The sequence below is a fragment of the Eublepharis macularius genome, chromosome 6 (genome assembly GCF_028583425.1).
Source record: "Eublepharis macularius isolate TG4126 chromosome 6, MPM_Emac_v1.0, whole genome shotgun sequence".
Classification (NCBI taxonomy): domain Eukaryota; kingdom Metazoa; phylum Chordata; class Lepidosauria; order Squamata; family Eublepharidae; genus Eublepharis; species Eublepharis macularius.
In genome coordinates this window covers 5,766,452-5,792,986 of record NC_072795.1, presented here as the reverse complement: position 1 = coordinate 5,792,986, position 26,535 = coordinate 5,766,452, and the positions used below count along the sequence as shown (strand labels likewise).

At 44.9% G+C, this 26,535-nt stretch overlaps 1 protein-coding gene across 1 annotated transcript in view; it reads right to left on the bottom strand.

Moving 5' to 3' along the window:
* ARMC9 (armadillo repeat containing 9) overlaps window positions 1-26,535 on the bottom strand; it is a 136,122-nt gene that overhangs the window by 95,842 nt on the left and 13,745 nt on the right. Inside the window, exons 7-9 of the mRNA XM_054982973.1 lie at window positions 26,498-26,522; window positions 15,912-16,069; window positions 9,350-9,448 (exon numbers count right to left, since the gene is read on the bottom strand). Coding sequence (XP_054838948.1) covers window positions 9,350-9,448; window positions 15,912-16,069; window positions 26,498-26,522 — 282 coding nt within the window. The remainder of the gene's footprint in view (window positions 1-9,349; window positions 9,449-15,911; window positions 16,070-26,497; window positions 26,523-26,535) is intronic.

Sequence of the window (26,535 nt, the reverse complement as noted above, 5' to 3'; positions counted from 1 at the left end):
TAGTTACCCCCTCTCACAGCCTTTTCTTGCACGCAAATTCTCCCAACTTGCAAGGAGGCTCCTCATTTGGGTAACACTACCGGACTCAAATCTTGCTCTTATCTCATTACAGGTACTAATTTTCTGCATTTCCCACCTCCGGCCATATCACCTAGTCCTAATCAAGCCGATTACATTTTTCATTGTACACTGTACATTCTGCATCCTGACTCCAACTGGCCCTTCTCTGTGACACCTCTCCCACCTTCTGACCTGGATATAAGGGGTGACGAACCATCATCCTATCTGTATCTGAGAATGTCAGCTTAAACTCACAAAAGCTCATACTCTGGAAAATGGTGTTGGTCTCCAATTTAATTCCATTGTTCAGACATACTCTGACAACCGGAAGTAAGAGAATATGATTAATATTATCTAATGTGATTATTGTATTAAAAATGTGAAAAGCACTATTTAAAATGCCATGTTTAGATTAGAAATGCAAAGAGCTTTACAGGGACAACAGAGAAAAGATCAAGTATCAGAATGCAAGATGCCAGGGGATTAACTCAGCAGTGACATCAGCCAAGCAGAAACCAAAACACCACCAGAAAGGGTGTGGCAAGATAGACTCTTTCTCCTGACAATCATTATTACCTTACTTTTGTGCCCTGCCCTTCCTCCACAGAGGTCACCAAGAACTGCAGGCAAGCCCAAAGCCCAAAGGTTGGCTACAATGAGAACTAGACCCTTCTCTGTTTTATGCCCTGCCTTCCTAGAAGGTTCAAGTATAAAGGAATCCTCCCAGAAAGATTATGATGGATACATCTAGGAAGAACCTCAACAACTTTCCTTCCTAACTGACAAGTCCTTCCATCTTTGGGACTGTCACCTCCCACATACCAACCAGTCATTAGAGACCCTGCTGACCATGCTTCCTATTTGTTGATCTGAAAGAAATGTCTCAAGGGTTAGGGCCTTTTCTGTGGTGGCATCTCACTGGTGGAATTCCATCCCTACCACTCAGTGCCTGGTATCTTCTCCATTGGTGATGGAGAGTGCCCTCAAGTCATAGCTGACTTACGGCAACACCTGCTGGAGTTTTCGTGGCAAGAGACTAACAGAGGTGGTTTGCCATTGCCTGACTCTGCAGCCCTGGTCTTTGTTGGAGGTCTCCCATCCAATTACTAAGCAAGGCCGACCCTGCTTAGCTTCTGAGATCTGACAAGATCAGGCTCACCTGGGCTCTCTAGGTCAGGGCATCTTCTCCATTAAGAGAGATTAAAAGATGTTATTAAGATTTTATAATAACATAATAATAGTAACAATTCGATTTATATACCGCCCTTCAGGACAACTTAATACCCACTCAAAGTGGTTTACAAAGTGTGTTGTTATCATCCTCGATAATCACCCTGTGAGGTGGGTGGGGCTGAGGGAGCTCCAGAGAACTGTGACTAGCCCAAGTGGAGGAGTGGGGAATCAAACCCGGCTCTCCAGATTAGGGTCCCGCACTCTTAACCACTACACCAAATTGGCTCTTATTTGTTCTTATGTAGGTAGGGCTGGTTTTGCTCCCTTGCTTAATTGCTTGGGAAGCCCAGAACAGCCAAAGCATTGCCTCATTATTACCCACCAGCAACTGGTATTCAAAGGTACTTTGCCTCCAAACGCGGTATCTATATTCTGCTGTTTTGTGTGTGTGTTATGGGCCAGCAAGTCGCTTCCAACTTACGGCGACCCAATGAATGAAAGCCCTCCAAAATGTCCTATCATTAACAGTCTAGCTCAGATGTTGCAAACGGAAAGAAGCGGCTTCCTTGACTGAGGCAAGCCACCTTATTTTGGGTCTTCCTCTTTTCCTACTGCCTTCCACTTTTCCTAGCATTATTTTTTACAGAGACTCTTGTCTTCTCATGATGTGACCAAGGTACAAGAGCTTCAGTTTTGTCATTTTAGCTTCTAGGGAGAGTTCAGGCTTGATTTGATCTAGAATTCACTTATCTGCTCTTTTACTGTACCAAATCATTCTATTTGACAGTAAATTGGCTAGCTCCTTCATGGACGACAAAAGGTAGAAAACAAGCCTCTCACAGACAAGGCTGGGGTCTCTCCATATTCAACAGACATCCCAGGCTTTCAAAAATATAGCCTGGCAAATTAACGGTAGGGAGAAAAAGCTCAGAACGCACCCTGATGAGAACTAAATATGCTTCAGTAGGACTGGAACATTGAGAGCAGCACGGCATCCCTTCAGGGAAGAAAGGGAAATCTCTGAGAGCCTGCTGCAAATCCGGAGAGAAGAAATTTTGGAGGATGAGATGGGGAGTGATTTGCAAACAGTCCCTCCACAATTCCTTGCAGATCCCTAGCTGTCTCATTCATTACATTTTATTTGCTAGTTGTTTTAATTGTTGTAATCTTAATGGTTTTTTTATTGGTAGTGAATATGCTTACTCATCGTCTATACCTACAAAACTAGCATACCAAGGCTGCAGCGAGACAGACACCTTGAAGTTCTCAAACTATTTCCAGAAACCTATAGTTGTGAGGGGATATATATATCCTACTTTACAGCCTACTTTGCAGGGCTGTTGTAAGGCTGCATATATAAAGTTAGGCAGAAGTATTCACAATGGTAGAAGATGCCTGGGTCAGTGTAATTTGAACACTCAGTAAATGGTGATGGGGGAAATGGTTAATAAGCTGCTTAGGGCTTGAAATGGGGTTTTTAGTTACTTTTTATGTTGGTTCTGTTATACTGCTATTTCTGGGCTTTGTTTGTTTGTTTGTTTATGTCATTTATAGTATGAGACTCAAGGCGGATTACACAGTGTGAGATTAGTACAGTCAATTTCAATGACATTTCCATGAACAATGTCATAGAGTAAATATACACAATTTTACAAAGACGTAGCATTAGAAAGAATCCAATACAGAGTTGAAGAAATGCTGAAACAGAGCATAAGCAATTCTAGGGCTGACATTAGAAGAACAAGTAGCTCATAGGAGCACGTATTTAAGACAACAGGTAGTATGTAAAGCAACATAGTGGTGAAGTCTATGGTCCCTAACTCATTAGCAAAGCATCTGAGACCCCTTCCCTACCATACAAAAGCCTTTTTGAATAATTCAGTTTGGCATCATTTGTGGAAAGCCAGGAGGGTGGGGGCTCTCCTGACTTCCTCAGGCAGGCCGTTCCACAGGATAGGGGCCACCACAGAGAAAGCCCCTGCACGGGCTGCTGTTGATTTCACCCATGTGTAGGGTGGCACCTGCAGGAGACCCTGTTCGGCTGAGCGGCGCTGCCATGGAAGAACACCGGGAGGGAGGCAATCCCGTAAGTATCTTAGAGAATGCAACAGAAAATAAATAACTTTATTGTCCATCTTCATGCCCGACCTTCCTAACCCTCTGAGAAAAAAGTTTCCCTCTTGCTCTCTTGTGTTCATTGTAAGCCAATATCACACATACATAAACACACAAAACTGCCTGATACTGAATCAGACCTTGGTAGATCAGGGACAGCATTATCTGGCAGTCTCAGGTGGAGGTCTTTCATACCCCCTGCTACCTGATCCTTTTAACAGGAGACACCAGGGATTGAACCTGGGTCCTTTTGCATACCAAGCAGATGATCTGAACCACAGCCCCTCTCCAGATATCTTTTTGTGTAACATGAATGTTGCATACTCTTCCATCAGCGCAGTATGATTCAGTGAAGATCACTTCCTGCTATTTGTGATCTTTGGGATCAGCAGGACATCTTGTCCAAATACCAAGGCCTATACACATGTAAACAAACAGAACTTTAATTCTTTTGGAGATTAAGTTTCCACAAATAAACATGACAAGTTTGCCTTAAGCAGGGTGTTTGCATCTGCTTATTATTGCCCATTGTATTTGGAAACTGACAAAAATATCACTGGCCTGAATCCTACCACTCCACTCAGCAGCTTATGAATTCCTCCTCTAACTTCAGCGGCTCTTACCCTGGGCTAAGAGTCCCTTAAACCGGAGCAAGGCTTCAAGCTTTGCTTAGTAGAGTGGTAGGATACAGGCCAATGTGAACAGTAAAAATAAGGGTCATTTCCACACAACTTGCCGGCCTCCAGAGCATTGCACAAAATACGCGGAAGATAGTGTCTTCTCACGTGAAATTGCACCAGGAAGATGCGATGTTGCGCAAAACTCCCAGATGATAGCGTCTTCCTGGCACGATTTCGCGTGAGAAGACGCTATCTTCCGCGTGTTTTGCGCAATGCTCCGGAGGCCGGTAAGTCGTGTGGGAATGGCCTCGGTTTTTCACCAGCAGACCCTTGAGCAAACTGTGCACCAAAACCCCACGCCACTGGAATTTTCTCAAGCATCTGATGTAAACCAAATGCAAAGCAAAAGAAACAATTCAAGCATGCATTGTATATTTTTTTAAAGAAAAAACTACAAGACTGAAACACAGAATGAGTCAAGCTGAGTTTCGCCGCCTGCACCTGTAATCTCAAAATCAACATATTAAAGGATACAGCAAGGGAGAGAAATACTCCTACCCTGTGGAATGGCCTACCCTGTGGAATGAGGAGGTCAGGAGAGCCTCTACTCTCCTAGCTTTTCGCAAACCACGCAAAACTGAATTATTCAAAAAGGCTTTTTACTCCGATAGAAGGGCTCTATTGTAGGGAGGGGGTCTCAGATGCCTTGTTAATGAGTTAGCAAAGCTTCACCACAATGTTGCCTATATACTACCTGTATGTGCTCCTATGTGCTACCTGTGCTTCAAGTATGATCCCACTGGTTAGTTATGTTGTGTAATGTCAGTCCTAGAATTACTTCTGTTCTGTTTCAGCATTTCTTCAACTCTGTATTGGATTCCTGCTAATGCTATGTCTTTGTAAACTTTCATTTATTTACCCTATAGCATTGTTTATGGAAATGACCTTGATATTAACTGTATTAATCTCGCACTGTGTAATCCGCCTTGAGCCTCAGTGAGAAAGGCGGACTGTAAATGACATAAATAAAATAAAAATAAATATGAACCTGAATTCTCAAACCAGACCAAAATCATCAGGGAAATCACTTTGTTTCCTTTTGAAGCAAGGAATGTCAAAGATTATGTTCTTATGTTCTCTCTAAAAACTCGTAAGCTGGGCATGAGATGATAGCCACCCTGCTCTAGTATGGTCCATCGCCTCTGGGACTCAGCAGCAGACTGCCTCTGAGCGTGGAGATTTCATACAGTTCTTGTGCCATGTCTAATAGCCCTTTAACTTCCGCACACTTACCGAGAAGTCCCAAATGAACTGCAGGTCTTAATTCTGCCTAGCTGTGCGCAATATCCCACTGCAAATCACATTTCTGTACTTTTTGGAGCGCTAGAATTCCGATTTTGAGATGGAGTAGCCAGAATTGCACACTGTAGTTTAACATGTGGTTCCAGCATAGATTTATATAATGATGGTTATATTTATTGTATTCTTGTAGTTCTCAAGAGACCAAAAGAGCAGGAGGGAGAGGGAGAGAGAGAAATACCTAACATGAACTCAAATTGTGTTTTGGTTCCTGCTGTGCTAGTCAATATCCGCTTTGTATTTGGAGACTGAAATTCATCTCCCTAGTCAAACATGCCAGGCAGAGTTCTGAGGAGGCGTCTAAGGAGAGGAAGTTTCACAGCTGCGGTGCCGCAACTGAAAAGGCCCCGTTGCTGGTGCAAGGGGAGCAGATGGCCCTTCAAGCACTCGGGTTCACACCATTTAGGGCTCTACAGGTAATAGACAGCACTTTGAACGCCATCCGGAAGCAGAGGGGTAGCCAGTGTGGGTCTTTTAAAATTGACAAGCTCCGTTCAGGGACCTGCATCTTAAGAACAATCTTCAGCGGCAGCCCCACAGAGAGTACCCTGTGGTAATCTAACCTGGATTGAGCACAGCATGAATACTTGTTATGCCTCTGAAGCAACAGACACAGCCAGCATATCAACCGGAGCTGCCTAAAGGCATTGGGCCTCCATCTGAAGACATGAACCTCTAACGGTATCCCCAGACCCTTTGAGTGGGAGGGCCATGCTATCCAAGACGGGCCGAAACCTCCATATAATTGGCCACTGTGGCAACTAAGAGCACCTCATTGCCAGGACTGAGCTTCAGTTAAAAAGCCTCATCCAGGTCCTCACAGCATACACAGACTAGTCCAGGGCACCGACTATCTCACCTGGCTCCGCTGAAAACGAGAAGACAGTAACACAGCTGGGGCTACTGCGCACCAAACCTCTGAAGAACCTCCCCCGGTTGTTCCATAAAGACTTGTTTTTATCTATTTATTTATTTACTTATTTAAATTTTCTACGCCACCTTTCCACCCAATTCTGTATCCCCAAGGCAGCAAACGCTAGAACAACACATTAAAACATTTCAGACATTAAAAAGCATTTACAAACATATACGTAAAATGTTTAAAACTTTGAAATAAAACACAATACAAACACAGAAAAACACACAAACGGGGAGGCAGGCTAATAAGAGTTAGAGAGGAAACGTGTCATGTCTGTGTATAACCATGCCATGTTTATTTGTTGTATCACTGATGCCACAGTATACTGAAATTATAAGGCCTTAATGCTGACCTGTTGTAATCTCTCCTTTTGCCATGTCAACCATGTTCTCCCAATATTATAATTATTGCTTTCCAGGCCCAGAGAAGGGCCTCTCCCCTTATCTCTCTAATAAGCATCTTCTAGCTAGAAACGACCTTGGCGCTTCCAACTGCCAGCTCTAGCTGTTTTGTCCGGACTCTGGGAATTTGTATTTGTGTACTAATCATGTAGCCATAACTATACAGGGTTCCCACAGAACCCGTGTAATCTTGCGCGCCAAAAACGCTAACCGTTGCTGGAGTGCGGGAGTTTTCAAGTATATCATAGACTCTCTCTGTTTTGATTACTCACTTCTACCAATGCTCCGTGATGGAGTACAGACCTGAACTGTAAAATCCTGAATAAAGCCTTTTCTATTGGAACCAATGTGTGTTCACTGGAGAGGGACTGAGGGATTTACCTGGCAGGAACTGACAGAACGCCAAGCAAAACAATGACGTCTTCATCCGCCAGCAGAAGACAAGGTGGAAGGAGACAGACAAATATTCCTGGGGAGGAACTTCCAAAGTTTCGGCACCACAACCAAGATGGCCCATTCTCAGGCTGCCACCCATCTAGGCTCAGATGGCAGAGGCACCCAAAGCAGAGCCTCCAAAGATGACCAGAACAGTCAGGTAGGTTCATATGGGAGAAGGCGGTTCTTCAGGTATGCTGGCACCTAGCTATTCAAGGCTTTATGGGACAGATCATTCAAACAGAAATCCAACCAGTGGGCATGATCCCCCCACAATACCCATTGCAGCTTTATCAGTCCAATATGCCACAAGGCCTTGCTTCAAATACCTCACTCAAGGCCACTGGCACATTTCAATCCCATTACAGGTTTATGTACCTCCAGGTAATACATTGATAAGGCTCACTGGTTGCAAAGCAATCTGAGTACAAAGGTCCAGAGGAGTTAGCCGTGTTAGTCTGCCGTAGCCAAATAGCAAAGAGTCCAGTAGCACCTTTACGACTAACCAAATTTATTTTTTTATTTTATTTTATTTTATTTTTAGCCCACCCTCCCCGCAAGCGGGCTCAGGGTGAGGTACAACATTGATTAAAATACAACTGAATTATAACTTAATCAATTATAAAAACAGATAAAATACTGTGCCCCTTTTGGGGCAACCACAGGAGTGCACTCTCCATACCCCTCGTAGAGGGATATGCATCTGACGAAGAGAGCTGTGGTTCTCGAAAGCTTATGCTACAATAAAGTTGGTTACGATGCATCTGACGAAGAGAGCTGTGGTTCTCAAAAGCTTATGCAAAATAAAGTTGGTTACAATGCATCTGATGAAGAGAGCTGTGGCTCTCAAAAGCTTATGCTACAATAAAGTTACGATGCATCTGATGAAGAGAGCTGTGGCTCTCGAAAGCTTATGCTACAATAATGTTGGTTACGATGCATCTGATGAAGAGAGCTGTGGCTCTCGAAAGCTTATGCTACAATAAAGTGGGTTAGTCTTAAAGGCGCTACTGGGCTCTTTGCTATTTTGCGTACAAAGGTACTCTCTTTTAATGCATATATATCTCAATTAGAGTTACCAATTCCCACGTGGGGCCTGGAGCTCTCCAAGTGTTACAAGCACATAATTTTAAATCACAGATACTCTTGCTAATCGTATGAGTTTTTATGTAATTTCCATCACCTTTGTAGAAGTTCAGCAGCTGGTGAAGAAAAAAGTTGAGGACTGCCTTTAATTCTGAAAGTTCTTTAGTGTAGCGGAAGAAACAGTAAATATATTGCTCTCTTAATCGTGAACAAGTGCCAAATTTTAGACTTATAACTTTGCTTTGAGAAATCAATGGGTTTTATCCAGATGTACTCCAATACACCTGTTTGCTTGTTTAATAATCACCTTAGGGACTAATCATTTTATTCAAAGGACAATATCATGTTAAACTTAGGAAGATTTATCTGTTTCTGTCAGATAAAGGGCTAAATTAGGTTTTTGCTGGTGACTCACAGCCAGAGAAGTTTTTGATGGTGTGTGTGTGTCTGTGTGTGTCTCTCTCTCTTCAAAACTTCGCCGAGCTTTCTGCCAGTCAGCTAAAACCTCATTTACCCTAAACTTCATGTAGTTTGCTAAGTTTCAGAAATGTCAGGGGATATGATTTTTATAGCGTGTGCTGTTTCTATAATTTTTCAATCAATTAGTATTTGTATTTTCCTTTCATGTTCTTGCCAAATAAAAACAGTTACGTCTTATTTCAAATAAAGTCACTAACTCACAGAAACTCTCTGCCTGTTCTGCTGGTACCAGATCAAATGCCTAAACCCACCATATTCCATTGTGCTGTGTCTTATCTCACATAGATGCAATATAGTTTCTGCTACGGTTCAGCTAATAAGGAAAATTCTCGCAAAGTTGAATGGCACAGTTCCCAAATTGGATACGAATTAGACAATTTGTCACACTAGAATTACAACTGATCTCCAGACAACAGCTCTGTAGGGCGGACTCTATGATATACCATAGAGTCTAGGAGAAATGGAAATCCTAGAGTAACATCATATTCTCACTGAGTGGTTAGATAATTTGTCACACTAGAATTACAACTGATCTCCAGACAACAACTTTGGAGAAGAAATGGAAATCCTAGAGTAACATCATATTCTCACTGAGCTCCCTCTCCTCCTCACATTCTACCATGTCCAGGTACAGCCCCCCAAAATCTTCAGGAATTTCCCAAGCTGAAGATGGCAACCTAACCCGAATGGATTATACTTACAGTTCCAGGCCTTGTGAAGTCTATGCTTTGCACCAGGCTGTGCCTCATCTGGTTACTAAACAAACGGACGCAGACACTCTGCAGTTGTTCTGGGGTGATCTACAAGAGGGAAACAAACCAAGTCAGTGGGAATACAAAATATTCTCTTTGATCTCAACCACTTCTTTGCACAAGGAATACCTTCCCAGGAAGTGCTGAGAACAGCCCTGGTGAGAATCGCAGTTGAGGAACAGCTGCCGGGCATAAGACTGCCTGCGACTTGGATGGATGAGCTCAAGGAAGATAAATGCTTTCGATTCCAACACATTTTTAATCTTCAGAGGCTCCCCTCCAAAGACAGCTTTTGCTTTATGCTCATTCCAGAAGTGAATATATTTGGGGATTTTCTCCCTGATTTTATCTATAAAAGCTGCAGCCAAAGTAACAATCTTGGGGCACCTTAAAGATAAACACATTTATCATGCAATAGCTTTTCTAAGTCAGAGTCCACTTTGTTAGATGCATGAAAAGTTACCTTCAGCCAACAGGCACAGATACAGAAGAGGAGAGAAGTTGCTACAATTTTAAGCCAGAAGATCAAGTCATTAAGAGACAAGAGTGTGACATTACTACACAGAACACAGATTTTAAAACCGCTGCAGACAAAAGAACGAATTATCCCCTCGGAGCGGGTATGGGCTACTCACAACTGCCGATGAACTAACTGGTTGAGGAAGATGAACGGAGAGGCAACTACCTTTCTCTAGCAAGCGCTTCTTATCTTTACCAAGCATGAGTATGACAGTGTGAAGTCTGCATGTGAATTCCAGTTTAGCAGTTGTATGGTCTAAAACCAGAGCTTTTTTCATCCGGAACGTGGTGGAACTGAGTTCCGGAACCTCTTGATGGTCATGTGACCAACCATGTGACCATTTTCTCCAAGGGCAACCCACTGAGTTCCACCACCTCTTTCCCCAGAAAAAAGCCCTGTCTAAAACTATACTTATACCAACCTTTAAATCCGTAACTGAGGGAGGGTGAAGGATTTTTTTAACCCAGGTTTCTAATCAGGGATTCAATCTTACCTGCTTTTAATGGCCTGCTGCTGTTGTATGGATAGTTTTTATGCTGTTTATGACCAATGGCTTTTCCCCTCCCAAACTGCTCGTTTTTAATGTGTGGCCCACCTTGAGCCTCAGTGACAAAGGTGGACAATAAGTAATGTAAATAAAAGAAATAGAACAATGGCTTGTTTTTAGACAATATATATAAAATAACAAGCTTATTTTTGTTTTAATTATAAGCCAACCCGAGCAGGACTCTTAGACATGACACAAAATATCCGGAAAAAAATGAGAGAAACTTTTCTGTCTTTTTATATCTTGTTTGTGTCCATGTATTTTCTTGCATACAGACATCCATATCTGGCCAATGTGAAGAGGAGAAGGGCATTTTTGGCGCAGGGCAGCATACATCATGTCAATTGTTTATTTAAAAAATGTAGATTGACAGCGTAACTCAGAGGTTAGCTTGGGCTGTTTCGAATTACCTGGTGGGATTCGTTTTGTTAGCTTGTGCGCACTGCTGGTCATGCTCCATGATCCAGATTCTGTGTTGTGAGCTACGGGGCTGGGGGCGGGGTACATCTTTGCCATGGGATGAGGAGGAACGAACTAGGCTTTGTGGTTTTAGCTGGCACTAGAATTCCACCATTCCATGAAACAAGATTTTTTTTTTAAAAAAAGAATAGCTTGATGCAAATTCTTTTCCAAAACACCTCTAAAAGCAGTGATAAAAATCCTAACATTCAACTAAACAGCGCCACCATCTGGTAATATCCAGTTTAAAAAAACTACAAACAGATTTTAAAAAAAATACCAGTGCATCTTGGGACAGAAGTAGATGTCATCTCAGCAACGTTTGTTCCCAAACCCTTGTTTTCCAATACAACACAAAGGCAGGAGAACAGAAGGAAGGGGGGACCTTTTTTCCCTTGCTGCTTGTACACTCAGAGCCAAGTTACAAGAGATGAATTACACGAGGACATGCACATGAAGGGAGTTGCAATGATAGCCGGGAAGCTATTTTTAAAGGGATCAGAAGGCTTTGTCAATTTCCCCTCTCCACAGAGCCAGGGAGATCCCTGCTCAGAGGGTTTGTTAATTTCCTCTTTGCCTCCTGAAGGCTCTGTCAGTTTAAGCTCCCCTTTTAGGAGGCAAAGAGGACATTAACAACCCCTCCGAGCAGGGATCTCCCTGGCTCTGTAGAGAGGGGAACTTGACAAAGCCTTCCGATCTCTTTTAAAACTCTGCTTCCCGGCTATCATTGCGACTCCCTTCACGTGCATGTTCTCGTGTAATTCGTCTCTTGTAGCTTGGCTCTGTTTCAAAGCTCTGCTGGGGAACAAAGCAATGTGCAACTGATAAACTGACAAGGACTTGTAGAGTCACTGCATTTTCTCCCGTATCCTTTTCCCGCACGATGTGTCCCTTCCCCTTATCCTGGCATTCCATATATCCTCTCCCCTTTCCCTGCTTCCATCCCTGCCTCTCACCAACCAACCAACCTTTTATTTGCCCCCCCCCAGTCTTCAACTTTATTTACTTTCTCCCCAATGAGGACTCAAAGCAGCTTATGTCATTCTCCTTGCCTCCATTTTATCTTTACAACAACCTTGGAAGGTAGATTAGGATGAGAGTATCTGGCTGACCCCAGGTCATCCAGCAAGTTTCCATGATAGCGCGTGGATTTGAACCTGACTCTCCCAGAGCTTAATCTGACACTCTAACCACTACACCACATTGGTGCTCAGCTTTCCCTCCGTTCCTACCCTCGGCAGTCTATCCCTGGGGAAAGGCTGGTCGAGTTGTAAAAGTGGTTGTCAGAAGGCATCCATTTATTAAAGATACAAGGACTGCTTATTTTGAGGAGTATAGATTTTTTCTAAGATTTCACATTGTTCTGAAAACTTGGGGCAATTAACAGGTTTGTAGAAAGATCTGTCTTTTCTCTTCATGACTCCAATATCTGGATTGAAGTATCCGCAGACTGGGTCAGGTTGAGAATTAGATCCGATGGGAATTAGATACGATGAAAGAAAAAAAGGGGGAGCATATAAAATCTTAACCCTCCCTGTGAAGGCTGTCCACCATCCTGTTTTAAATGTGTATGGATTTTTATTATATTTTAATATGTTGTTTTTATTGTATTTTGTATTTTAATATGTTGTTATCCATCCTGAGCACGCTCGCAGGGAGGGCGGAGTAGAAATTTGAAATAAATAAATAAAGGAAGGAAGGAAGGAAGGAGTGGTGGCCCGTGAGAAACTCATAGGGAAACTCTCTCGCCTCTGACTTCCCAACACTGGCGACCACCTCTCCCTTGCCCTACCGCTACCCCTTCTTCAGTCTGCCCTTCCAGCCACTTCCTCCCCCTCCTCCCCACTCTACCTGCCCATTCATCCCCCTCTTCCTCATTGTTCTCTTCCACCCCATACTGGCACAAAATACTGACCAAGCCGTGAATCCCGCATCCACATCCCAACAAGCAACAGTTGGGCTTCCTTAAGAGCAGGAGAGGAACCCTGCTCGATCAAACTAGTGGCCCATCTAGTCCAGCATCCTGTCCCATACAGGGGCCAGCCAGTTACTGGGGAGGGCACTAGTATCCAGAGGTTTATTGCCTCTAAATATGGAGACTCCGTTTAGTCTACATGGCTAGTAACCATTAATGGGCCTCTCCTCCATGAATCTGATTAATCTCCTCTTAAAAGCATTTATGCTCGTGGCCGTCACTGTGTCTTGTGGCAATGAATTCCACAATTTAATTATTCTACAATGTAATTACTCACCAAGCAATTTAGTTCTTCCCTTTGTCCATTCTTAATCTTACTGCCCATCAACTTCACTGCATGACCCCGAGTTACAGTATTGTGGGAGAGAGGGGGAAAAAATGATCTTTCTCCGCTTTCTCCACACCAAACATAATTCAATAGATCTTTATGACGTCCCTCCTCACCATGTATTTGTCTTTACTCTACACTAAAAAGGCTCGTATTCTTTAGCCTTTCCTCACAGGGACACTGCTCCACGACTCTTTAATCATCTCAGCTGCCCCTTGCATACGAGTGGTTTGTGGATCTCGCTGAAATCCAGGTTTCTGGTTTCTTTATAACAATATAAAAATGGGTTGCAGTGCTGTTTTATTCTGTTCTGAAACACACCACCCCCAATTCTGAAACTGATCCACCTTAAAGACTTGAGAGAATTCATAGGCTACAACCTGCTCTGTCACGCGCATGTGATCCGCAGCATCTCCAGTTAAAAGAATCAGGAGGAGATGACACAAAAGACCCTCACCTGAGACCCTAGAGAGCTGCTGCCAGTTTCGGTAGACGATCTTGACCTTGATGGTCCAAGGGTATGGTTCAGTATAAAGCAGCTTCACATGTTTACTGATAAAGGGCTTTGCAAAATGATCTACCTGAAAATATGTTGCTGTAACATAGTGGTTAAGTGGTTGGGTTGCAAACCAGCAATCTGCTGGTTCGAGCACCATTCCTGCCATGAGCTCAGCAGGTGGCCTTGGGTCAACCACTCCTCTCAGCCCCAACTAGCTGGACTGTGGGGATAACGCTGACTTTGTTCACCGCTTGGAGAGGGGCACTAATCTGTCTAGGAGAGTGTTGTATAAGCGCAGCTATTATTACAGAGAGCTGCTTTAGCATAGTGGTTGGGATGTGAAACAGCACTCTGCTGGTTCGACTCCTGCTACTGTCGTGAGCTCAGCAGGTGGGCTTGATAAGCCTCTCCTCTCAACCCAGCTTCCCAGCTGTATTGTGGGAATAATAACAACACAGACTTCGATGTATTGTCAAAGGCTTTCACGGCCGGAGAACGATGGTTGTTGTGGGTTTTCCGGGCTGTATTGCCGTGGTCTTGGCATTGTAGTTCCTGATGTTTCGCCAGCAGCTGTGACTGGCATCTTCAGAGGTGTAGCACCAAAAGACAGAGATCTCTCAGTGTCACAGTGTGGAAAAGATGTTGGCAGGTCATTTATATCTACTCAGGAGGGGTGGGGTTGAGCTGAGTCATCCTGTAAGAGTTTCCCAGGGTGTGGAATGCTAATGGCGGGAGGCTTCACTGTATCCTGAGGAGGTTCTTTTGCATATGGATTGGTGTAGCATCCAGACAAGAATAAAAGAACATGAAAGACACTGCAGACTTGGACAACCTGAAAAATCAGCAGCGGCTGAACATAGCCTAACTCAAACAGGGCACAGTATCTTATTCCAGGACACCAAAATACTGGACAACACTTCCAACTACTTTGTCAGACTGCACAGGGAAGCCATTGAAATTCACAAGCATAAGCAAAACTTCAGCAGGAAAGAAGAAACCTTAAGAATGAACAGAGCATGGTTTCCAGTTCTGAAAAACACCAGGCTAACAAAACACTCCACACCCGACAATAGCCCTGCAGAGAAGATTAGCACATCAAGCCCCAATCCATATGCAAAAGAACCTCCTCAGCATACAGTGAAGCCTCCCGCCATTAGCATTCCACACCCTGGGAAACTCTTACAGGATGACTCAGCTCAACCCCACCCCTCCTGAGTAGATACAAATGACCTGCCAACATCTTTTCCACACTGTGACACTGAGAGATCTCTGTCTTTTGGTGCTACACCTCTGAAGATGCCAGCCACAGCTGCTGGCGAAACGTCAGGAACTACAATGCCAAGACCACGGCAATACAGCCCGGAAAACCCACAACAACCAACACAGACTTCATTCACTGCTCTGAGTGGGGCATTAATATTCTAGAAGAGAGGTATATAAGTGCAGTTATTATTATTATTAAGGTTGTGGAAGCAGGAAAGCCTTGGTAGCCATTGACCTCCCCTTCCTTCCTCCTTCCCCAAGCACTGCTTAGCAACAACAGCCCCTTGAACAGGTGGAATATAGCGGGGGAGAGCCCTGAGCAAGGAGCTGATCTGTTTAGGTGAGGGGATCTTCTGGAACATATGAAGTTGGCATTACACCACTAAGCCCAGTATGAGCTGTTGTAGCACAGTGATTAAGTGGTTGGGCTGTGAATCAGCACTCTGCTGGTTCAAATCCCATTCCTGCCATGAGCTCAGCAAGTGGCCTTGGGTAAGCCACTCTTCTCAGCCCCAGATCTCCCTATTGTGGGGATACTAATAACACTGCCTTTGTTCACTGCTCTGAGGAGGGTACTAATCTGTCTAGAAGAGCTGTATATAAGCACAGTTATTATTATAGGGAGCTGTTGCAGCACAGTGGTTAAGTGGTTGGGCTGTGAATCAGCACTTTGCTGGTTCGACTCCCTCTACTGCCCTAAGCTCAGTAGGTGGCCTTGGGTCAGTTACTCCTCTAAGCACCAACTCCCCAGCAGTATTGTGGGGATAAGAATAACACTCTGTTCAACACTCTGAGTGGGGGTCTAATCTTCTAGAAAAGCAAAACATGAGAAGTTGTCATTATTGCTGTTATTGTTGTTATTATTATTAAAACTTAATTTGTGAGTTACCACATCTGAGCGCTCTTGGATTTTCCCTTACCATCTGGCCATTGACTGAGGCTTCCAGAGAGTCCACCAGCTCGGCAGTGATCCCAATGAGGTTATGGTAGTCTGCCTGGATCTTGTTAAACTGCTTAAGGCAGGTCATGGTCTTGCGCTCGGACTCCACCAACTGCTGATGGAGCTGCTGCAACATTTCTGCAGGAGGAAAAGAAGCGGGGGGTTCACCCTTCCTCATTACAGATTACACTACGAAACCCGTGCCACCCTGCCCTTTCTCCTGACCTGAATCGGGGCCCCATGCAGCTTACAACCAAGTGTTTAAAGACATTGGGAGATGCAGACATGGAACTCACAGTGTCTGGTCTGGCTTGGCCTTGAGAACTGACATGGCTCACTCCAGCTACTTTTTATCCTGATCTTGCTGAAACGGCAGTTAAAAACTCCGTAAATTCTAAATTAAAAGAAAGAAAGTTTGTGCTGTTGGCAGCTACTTGGGTTGGTGATTCAACCAGGTGATAAACGGGCATGAGAGAGGCACTTTCTCAATTTTGTAGCGCCCAGTATAAGTGCCAGGCAAAGGCCGTCAGCACCCTACGATTCAGACGAGGAGAGGGAGAATTTATTCCATCCTCTTTTAACTACATCACCGCCCTAATGTTGAAACAAAAACATGAAGAGTGGATGGGGAAATGACTGCTTCTAAAACTGAACTTGACAATTTAATGGCCTTGCTAGAACATTCTGTCCCAAAGTGATGCTCGCAATTGTTAAGATGGCATGTATAAGGGAGCGTTTACCGGGGAACACAAAGGCAAGAAATTCATAGGAACCAACTTTACTAGGGAACATTAGAACAGAATCCATTGCTTTCTTTCTGCAACTGGTACCATTTTATGGAAGTTTCTATTGACAGACCCTCCAATCAGAACTCGCTCTATGTTCACCCTACGTTCTGGATGGCTTACAGCATCCAGCATCCAACATTAAACCAATTCATCATGAAACACAGTATAAAGAATGAAGCAATGCATGAAGAATATCATAGTCCAAGAGACAACACAGTAACAATCCAAGAGGACCGATCTGGAAAGGACTTGTGGAATAAGAAGCTTTTATAAGCTTTCTGAAAGGCTTATGAAGTGGAGAGGGCCACAGCTCAGTGGAAGAGCCTCTGCTTTGCTTGCAGAAGGTCCCAAGTTCAATCCCTGATGTCTCCAGGTACGAGGATCAAGTCACAGGCAATGCAAAAGGCCTCTACTAGAGACTCTGGCGAGCTGATGCCAGTCAGAGTAGACAGTACTGATCTTGACGGACTAATGGTCTGACTCAATACAAGGCAGCTTCAAGTGTTCGTATGTGAAAAGGAGGCCTGTCCGCACATGTCCTTTGGGAGGCTGTTCCAAAGGGAATGAAGAGGTCTCCAAAACAGCACGTGAACTCCCACAGGACGTCCCCCTCCCCCCATGCAGTCAGTTAACAAAGGCTTAAGCGCTCCGGGACCAATTCTCCTACTACCACTTTTTAAAAGCACAACCAGAATGCCAGATGCTCTTCAGCAAAGATGACTTTTAAAAGGGTAAGACAAATTCACGGAGGATAGGTCTATCGGCAGCAATTCACCACTGCAGCTAAACAGACCCTCAATGTTCAGAGGCGGTATACCTCTCCATACCAGACCAAGGACAGACAGCTACGGGGAGCGAGCTGCCCTGTAAGCTAGAACGCTGGACCTGTGATGTGATCCAGCGAGGTTCTTATGTTCTCATGAAGAGTGACATTTCATCAACCTGTGAAGCTCGAACCAGATGAACAAGCAAAAATAAAAAACAGGGCCAGGCTTAATAAGGCAACGATGAGAACTGGGGAAGGACAGATGAACTAGCAGCAGATGGCACAGGAAAGAAGTCTTTGGCTGATGAGTCAAGAAAGGGATTGGAGAAAGAGGAAATTTTGACGGGGCAAAAAGGGGTGGCTGCTTGGAATGATGTCTAAACTATCTGGGAAGCTGATCCAAGGTTGGGACTCTTATGGAAGTATTTACTACATTTCTTTTTCATTTTTATAAGAAGCTCAAAGTTGGAATAGGAGAAAGAAACAAAGGGGGCCAACAACAGCCAACATGAATCAGAGATGAGAAGAATCAGGAGATTATTATTTATAGCCTGCCTTAACAGGAAAGAGGGATTAATCTTCTCAACGGTTCTCCATAACTATCAACAAAGACGAGAAGCCTGGCTTTCCCTTGGATTTTCTCTCACTGACCTTTCACTCCTCATTTTCCAGAACTTTCCCCTGTACAGTATTGTGAAAATTCCCTTCTCTGTTGATTGCTTTCAAGCCACAGGAATCAGGAAAGCACCTTAGATACAGCTGCAAATCGAGCCATCTTTTCTTTAATTTTCAAAAGCAGCCAGCCCGTACAAATTCAAAGTGAAACAAGAAATTAAGCCTTCAAAGCAAGGGGTAGAAAAAATAAAATGGGAAAAAACTATTATTTCCACAACATAACAACAACAACATTCGATTTATATACCACCCTTCAGGACAACTTAATGCCCACTCAGAGTGGCTTACAAAGTATGCCATTATTATCCCCACAACAAAACACCCTGTGAGGTGGGTGGGGCTGAGAGAGGTCTGAGAGAGCTGTGACTGACCCAAGGTTATCCAGCTGGCTTCAAGCGGAGGAGTGGGGAATCCAACCCAGTTCTCCAGATTAGAGTCCTGCCACTCTTAACCACTACACTAAACTATCTGTCTATCTGTCTATCTGTCCTCATGTCTTGGAGAACTGAGTAACTGCAGAAGCTGAATGATAATAATAATAACAACAACAACATTAGATTTATATACCGCCCTTCAGGACAACTTAATGCCCACTCAGAGTGGTTTACAAAGTATGCCATTATTATCCCCACAACAAAACACCCTGTGAGGTGGGTGGGGCTGAGAGAGCTCCAGAGAGCCATGACTAGCCCAAGGTCACCCAGCTGGCTTCAAGTGGAGGAGTGGGGAATCAAACCCAGCTCTCCAGATTAGAGTCCCATCTTTGAAGTGAGTTTAACTGAGTCTCTCTCTATACAAGACATCTTACATGTAGGATACTCAAGTGTAGGGAGACTTAAAGTTAGCTGAGAAGCATAGTTTTCAATTTCACCTCTCTACACAGGATAGTTTAAAAAGACAGAGCCGGCGGAGATCGCACCTCAGAGAGTGTTAATTTCAAACTCTCAGAAGGTTTGTTAATTTCTCCCCAAAGGGAAGGCAAAATTGACAGAGTCTTGGGAAGGCAAAGATGAAATTAACAACCAACTCTGTGGAGCAATCTCCACCAGCTGGTGCAGAGAGGTGAAATTGACAGAGCCTTTAGCTCTGCCTTTTAAAACTATGCTTCCCGGCTAACATTGTGTCTCCCTACACTTGTGCACCCCCGTGTAAGATGTCTCGTGTAGAGAGACTCTCAGTACTTAAATGTGAGTAACAAACCAAAAAAGGCAGTTCGCAGTCCTAATATCGAGGATGTTACAATCTAACTTTAGGCACTTCTGGGAGGAACAACAGAAGGAAAGGAGGAACAAGGCTCCCAAGTGAGGAACATGAGCGAATGCAGTTACACATACCGAGGCATTGTTTGCATTAAGGAATAGGTAGTTAGACAAAGCCTTCACAGAAATTGTTGGGTTTTGAGGAGGGATTTTAAGAAAGAGCGAGAGAAACAATACCACGTCTATGTTGGGCAGTGGGAGTTGCATCCATAAGGGGAAGCAAGAGAGACGAGGCAAAGTCTTTTAAGGTGAGAAGAGATGCATAGGTGGTTGGGAGTGGTAGAACTTCTGGAGTGAAGATTATGGACATGGAAAAGAAGCCTAAAAATTCTCAGGGAAACTCAGAACAGTTTTCCATCCCCGCTGCTTTTCCTTCACCAGCTTCAACGGACCAGAACTATTAAGAGCATGTCCAAGGAAATTTCAGTCAATTTTTCCACCAACTGGAAAACCATTTAATTCTGATTTTTGTTCTCACAACTAAATGAAGCATACAACCCCAGCCACAAAATGCCTGCTAGGTAATCTGTCCTACACAGACGGGCAACACAATTTTTCCAAGATTCTCAAATCCTGGCAGAAATCAGACCAGCCTTATTTCACATCTCAGGACTTCGGTTGTCTTTTTTAAATAGATTTTATTCTCTTTTTGTAACTGCTGACAAAACAAAATCATGCTTTTAAAAACAGACCTGATGGAGAGAAACGTTTTGTGGGGGAAACTCACACATACAACAGCATTTGTTGGGGGAAATGATATACGCACATCAGATCATTTTTCAAAATTTGAAAGCACTTCTAAGCTCCTTTAAAGGCTTGGCTAGGAAGAATGTAAGTAACGTCATGCTACATTGGACCAAGCAGGTCAGCCTAGCCCAGTTTCCTGTTTCCATCAATGGTCAACTAGATGCTTCTGGTCAGCTCCTAAGCAGGGCAAGAAAGCAATGCCCTTTCCCCCTGGTTTTAGTGGAAGATGTCAGGAGCAGAACTGCAGTGTCTCTGAACCTGGAGATTCCATTTAGCCACATCCTGTCTTACAGTCACTGGCAGAAGAAGAATCACAGAATCACAGAGTTGGAAGGGTCCATACAGAGACCATCTAGTCCAATCCCCTGCCCAGTGCAGGATCAGCCTAAAGCATCTCTGACAAGTATCCATCCAGCCTCTTCTTGAAAACTGCCAGTGAGGGGGAGCTCACCACCTCCCTAGGCAGCTGATTCCACTTTTGAACTACTCTGACGGTGAAAAAGTTTTTCCTAATATCCAGTCGGTACCTTTGTGCATGTAGTTTTAGCCCATTGCTTCGCGTCCTACCCTCTGCTGCCAACTGGAACAGCTCCCTGCCCTCCTCCAAATGACAGCCTTTCAAATATTTAAAGAGAGCAATCATGTCCCCCCTCAACCTCCTCTTCTCCAAACTAAACATTCCCAAGGCCCTCAGCCTTTCCTCATAGGGCTCAGTCTCCAGACCCCTGATCATCCTCCTCGCTCTCCTCTGCACCCTCTCGATTTTGTCCACATCCTTTTTGAAGTGAGGCCTCCAGAACTGCACACAATACTCCTGGTGTGGCCTGACCAAGGCAGTATAGAGAGGGGCTATGACCTCCTGCGATTTCGACGTTGTGGCCCTTTTGATACAACCCAGGACTGAATTGGCCTTTTTTGCCACCACATCACACTGACTGCTCATATTTAGTTTACAGTCCACTCTTACCCCAAGATCCCTTCCACATATACTACTGCCCAGAAGTGTATCTCCCATCCAGTATTTGTGCTTCCCATTTTTGTGGCCCAGAGGTAATACTGTGCACTTGTCTTTGCTGAATTGCATCCTATTCACAGCTGCCCACTTCTCGAGAGTATACAAGAAGACTAGACGTTCCTTTGGCTTGATCCTGCAAGGCAATTCCCATGGTCTAAGTCTTGCTGCACTCTACTTTGGGGGCATGAACTTTGCCCAGGGTTCCAGGATGCGACTGTGGGGCAATCCTCAATGCATCCTGTTAGAAACAAAGGTGTGCCTGCCTTTTCCTTTACAGAGACAGGCAAACAAAGCGTGCCTGTCACAGATGAACAAAGAGCCTCTTGGCAAGGAAGAGCTCGCTGCAACCACTCATCTAGAGGTTTGTGAGAACTATTCCCTCTTGACATGCTGAGGAACTTGGAGGCTGAGGAGCCTGGCGGACCACAATGGCTCAAGGGCATTTGCTGAAGAGGTCACAGTGTTTCATTAGCCTACGATGTCCTCAGCCGCCTCGTGCCCTTGCTAGAAGAGGCCCCTGCATTTTGTTCACATTTGAAAAAAAAAGCTGCTGGTTGCATCACTTTACACATCCCAATAGATGGCAGGATTGCAAAAATAAAACAGAATTAAAAACACGAAAGCAAAGTCCTGGGTGTTAGCTGCACAGTGGTGTTAATGGAAAATGCTGAAAAATAGCCTCGGCAGGTTGTAGCAGCTTCCACTGTTCTTTCATCTCTTGGGATAAAATGCAGACAGCAGCACTCACAAGCTACTTTGTGGAGGTGGGCTGGGAAATTAAAATGGCCTAGAGGGAAGCCAGGTTGAGTGGTTACTGCGGCACTGCAAGCCAGCCTTACAAGGGCCACTCAGCTGAGACTTGGCCAGCGGAGTCAACAATGGGCTCACTTGCCTCCTCCTGGTGGTGGTACAGAAGGAGGTATCTGGGGAGTTGACACCAGCACTGGTGCCCCAAGCCTGACCAGAAATGAGTGCCCCCGCCCCTGCAGTGCCAGCAGCTACTGGGACTGGGCTCTGTTGACAGCCAGTGATCCTCCAAGGCAGGGGCCCTCTAGGAACTTTCCCTCTGAGTTAAAGGGCTGGTCCACCCTTGCACCTCTTCCCGAGGACAGAACTGAACTGGATTTGCAGGCCAGAAGTGGAGGGCTAACACAGGGACTTGGCAAAGAGAAGGAGTTGCTGTTTTCCCTTATCAAGATGCCATTGAGGAAGTCTTCACCAGTGAGGGCACAGAGAATGGGAGTAAGATCCAGGGGCCGTTCTGTTTCCCCATTTGGGGGGCTCCATCCTCAGGAAAGCTCATTTGCCTGCTTCCACTTTCTGAAAACGGGTCAGGACCTTTCTGTTAAGGAGACCCTGTCTGCATCTCGCGAGGGATACTTCAGGATTTCTCTTTTTTGGCTTGCCTCTCCACTGTACTTGGATCTCCCGTCTGACCTCATAAGAAGAAAGAAAAAGTAGCTGGTTCAAGACTACTCAGCAAACTTTATGGCCAACGGTGGACTTGAGCCGGTCTTAGGCCAACCCTCCAACCAGTGTCAAGACCTCCCTGGGCCAGACTTGGACTCAGGGACGGACTCCTCGTCTGAGGATGACCCGGGCAAGCCAGGAACCATCCCGGAGGACGCTGAGGAGGCTTACGGCACACCCAGCACGATCAGACTCCGCTCCAGGCAATGTTGCCAACATGCCAAAAATAATATAACAACAATAATAATATTCGATTTATATACTGCCCTTCAGGACAACTTAACACGCACTCAGAGTGGTCTACAAAGTGTGTTATTATTATGGTTGTTGTGGGTTTTCCGGGCTGTATTGCCGTGGTCTTGGCATTGTAGTTCCTGACGTTTCGCCAGCAGCCGTGGCTGGCATCTTCAGAGGTGTACCACCAAAAGACAGAGATCTCTCAGTGTCACAGTGTGGAAAAGATGTAGGTCATTTGTATCTACTCAGGAGGGGTGGGGTTGAGCCGAGTCATCCTGTAAGAGTTTCCCAGGGTGTGGAATGCTAATGGCGGGAGGCTTCACTGTGTCCTGAGGAGGTTCTTTTGCATATGGATTGGGGCTTGATGTGCTAATCTTCTCTGCAGGGCTATTGTCGGGGATAGAATGTTTTGTTAGCCTGGTGTTTTTCAGAATTGGAAACCATGCTCTGTTCATTCTTAAGGTTTCTTCTTTCCTGTTGAAGTTTTGCTTATGCTTGTGAATTTCAATGGCTTCCCTGTGCAGTCTGACAAAGTAGTTGGAAATGTTGTCCAGTATTTTGGTGTCCTGGAATAAGATACTGTGCCCTGTTTGCGTTAGGCTATGTTCAGCCACTGCTGATTTTTCAGGTTGTCCAAGTCTGCAGTGTCTTTCATGTTCTTTTATTCTTGTCTGGATGCTACGCTTTGTGGTCCTGATGTACACTTGTCCACAGCTGCAGGGTATACGGTATATACTCCTGCAGAGGTGAGGGGGTCTCTACTGTCTTTTGCTGATCGTAGCATCTGTTGTATTTTTCGGGTGGGTCTGAATACTGCTTGAAGGTTATGGGTTATTATTACCCCCACAACAATCACCCTGTGAAGTGGGTGGGGCTGAGAGAGCAGCCAGCCCCCCTACCTTGGGTGGGGCTGAGAGAGCAGCCAGCCCCCTACCTTCCAGACCCCCAGGCCCCAGGCCCCCGAACCCCCAGGTTCTCCTCCCACCCAACCCAGCGAGAGTGGCAAAGGCAGTGGGTCCGTGAGGAGGCAGCCCAGCGAAAACGAAGCGCCAGACTGGCAGCCCACTTTCCAGCCGCTGGGCCAGATTACTGCCTGGGCACACAGAGCCCTTTGCAGAACTGGAGGAAACCCAAAGCAGGAAGGGCTTCTTTCTCTTGCAGGTTCAATCACGTCACATGGCCTGGCTCTTCAGCTCTTCCTGTGAACCTAAGATGCAGTTGGACCCAGACTGTGACCTCAACCGCCGTGCTGCTTGGAAGAACAGACCCAGTCTCCTGCTACAGTACAGACGCCCACTTGTGAGGACAGACTCCACTTTAGGAACCAAAGCCAGAGTAAACACTTTATTGGCAGGATACCCAGAACCCGAACGCTTAGATAATGGCTATTTTAAAGTCTGTGCAAGATTGACCTGTTACGGGGCAGGGGGCGAAGGGAAGCTGCCGGTGCTGTCGAGTCTTTACTGGGAACAGAGAAGCCTGCACATTTTGAGCTGAACTTGTGTCTTGGAGAAGAAAGCTTCCTTCCAAAATGTAATAATGATGAGGGAAATTTTGCAGCCTTCTTTCTTCCTTGACAGTCGTGAACAAGGGAGAAGATCCTTAGGATGTGTCATATCAAGGAAACCACGACATAGTCAAGCTTGAAACTAAAATAAGCCAAGTTCCATTTACTGCTACCTGCTGGACAGGGGCGCTGGCAAGAGCTGCAGGCCCAGAAGAAATACAAAACACACGTGAAGCTGCCGTATACTGAATCAGACCATCATTCCATCAAGGTCAGCATTGTCTTCTTAGACTGGCGGCAGCTCTCCAAGATCTCAGGTTTCATATCATCTACCCACTGATCCTTTAAACTGCAGATGCCGCGGATTGAACCTGGGGCCTTCTGTACACCAAGCATATGCTCTACCACTAAGCCACAGCTCCTTCCCAAAGATAGAGGGGATTTTCACACATGAAAGCACATGGCGGAGCAAGAGACTATCTCAAGGAACACACGGTCCCAACCCAATGTTTACCAAGACAGGCCGGGGGGGGGGAGGCGTATGTGAAGATGGATGGATGTATTTACAGGGGGGCTTGTACCTGATTCTTTTCACTTACTTACTCACAGAATAAAATTGCTCACTCAAGTTTAAGGAGCCATGGGGGGGGGAGCATGAGATTCACTTGCAGAGGAAATTCAGTAGACGGGGAAAAGCAAAGCACATCTTTCCTGCCTGCCATTCTTCCCCCTGCAAGCGCCCTTCGGCTCTCCTTCCTTCTGTATTCTCCACCATCTCTGCAAAAGCTTTGGTGCATTTGAAAATTGGAGGGAGTTTCCACAGATGCTTCAGTCAAGTTTTCCCTTGCTGAAAATAATACGGTTTGGATTTTATTCCAGCAACTAAATGAACCACACAGCTGCAGCCACAAAATGCCTACCAGGTATTTGGTCTTCCGTAGCTAAGCGAAGTAATTTTTCCAAGCTTCCCAAAGTCTGGCAAAAATCAGGAGAACCTACTGCTCTCCTCCCAGCCCAAATGCAAGGGGATTGGATTTGCAAGAGTGAATCAGTGGACAAGGAAAGATTTAAGCACCCTTGCCCCACCCACCTATTCTTCTTTGTACCTCCACTGCAACACTCAAAGTAAGAACGCCGACGTTTCCCTTTCAACACACTGTTCCACCCTTAAATGCACCATTATGCTCTGCGCTCCATGCCAAAACTGTGAAGGCAGGATGAGAAATTGTGGAAGTGAATTCATTTGCCCTGGGCAGGCATGCATTTCGTTTAGCGATTTAAAGCAAAATCAAGCTCAAGCCTCATGTCTAAAAATGTCCCTGGAACCTTCTCCCTTTTTGAGCTCTAGGATGTGGAAACTGTGTGTGCTACCTGAACAGGAGCAAGATTTCAGGTAGGTAGCTGCATTGGTCGGTAGTAGAAGAGCAAGATTTAGATTCAGTAACACCTTAAAGAGCAACTAGATTTCTAGGATATGAGCTTTCGAGAATTGGGCTCCCCCTTCGCCAGATATTGTTTATTTGTTTGTTTGTTTTTGTTTGTTTGTTTGTTTGTTTGTTTGCAGTCCGCCTTTCTTACTGAGACTCAAGGCAGATTACACAGTGTGAGATTAGCACAGTCAATTTCAAGGACATTTCCATAAACAATGCCACAGAGTAAATAATCACAATTTTACAAAGACATAGCATTAGCAAGAATCCAATACAGGGTTGAAGAAATGCTGAAACAGAACAGAAGCAATTCTAGGGCTAGCAATTCTAGGGCTGATATTAGATGACATGAAGCACAGGTAGCTCATAGGAGCGCATATTTAAGACAATGGGTAGTACGTAAGGCAACATAGTGGTGAAGTCTATGGTCCCTAACTCATTAGCGAAGCATCTGGGAGCCCCTCCCTACAATACAAACACCTTTTTGAATAATTCGGTTTTGCATTGTTTGCAGAAAGCTAAGAGAGTGGGGGCTCTCCTGGCCTCCTCAGGTAGGCCGTTCCACAGGGCAGGGGCCCCCACATACGTATGAGCTCTGACTCTTGAAAGCTCATACTCTGAAAACTCAATTGGTGAACAGAAGATACATTTATAGAAAGTCTGGAAATTTACCTTGGCTGCCCTGCACATTCTCCTTCTGTCGGGTGAGA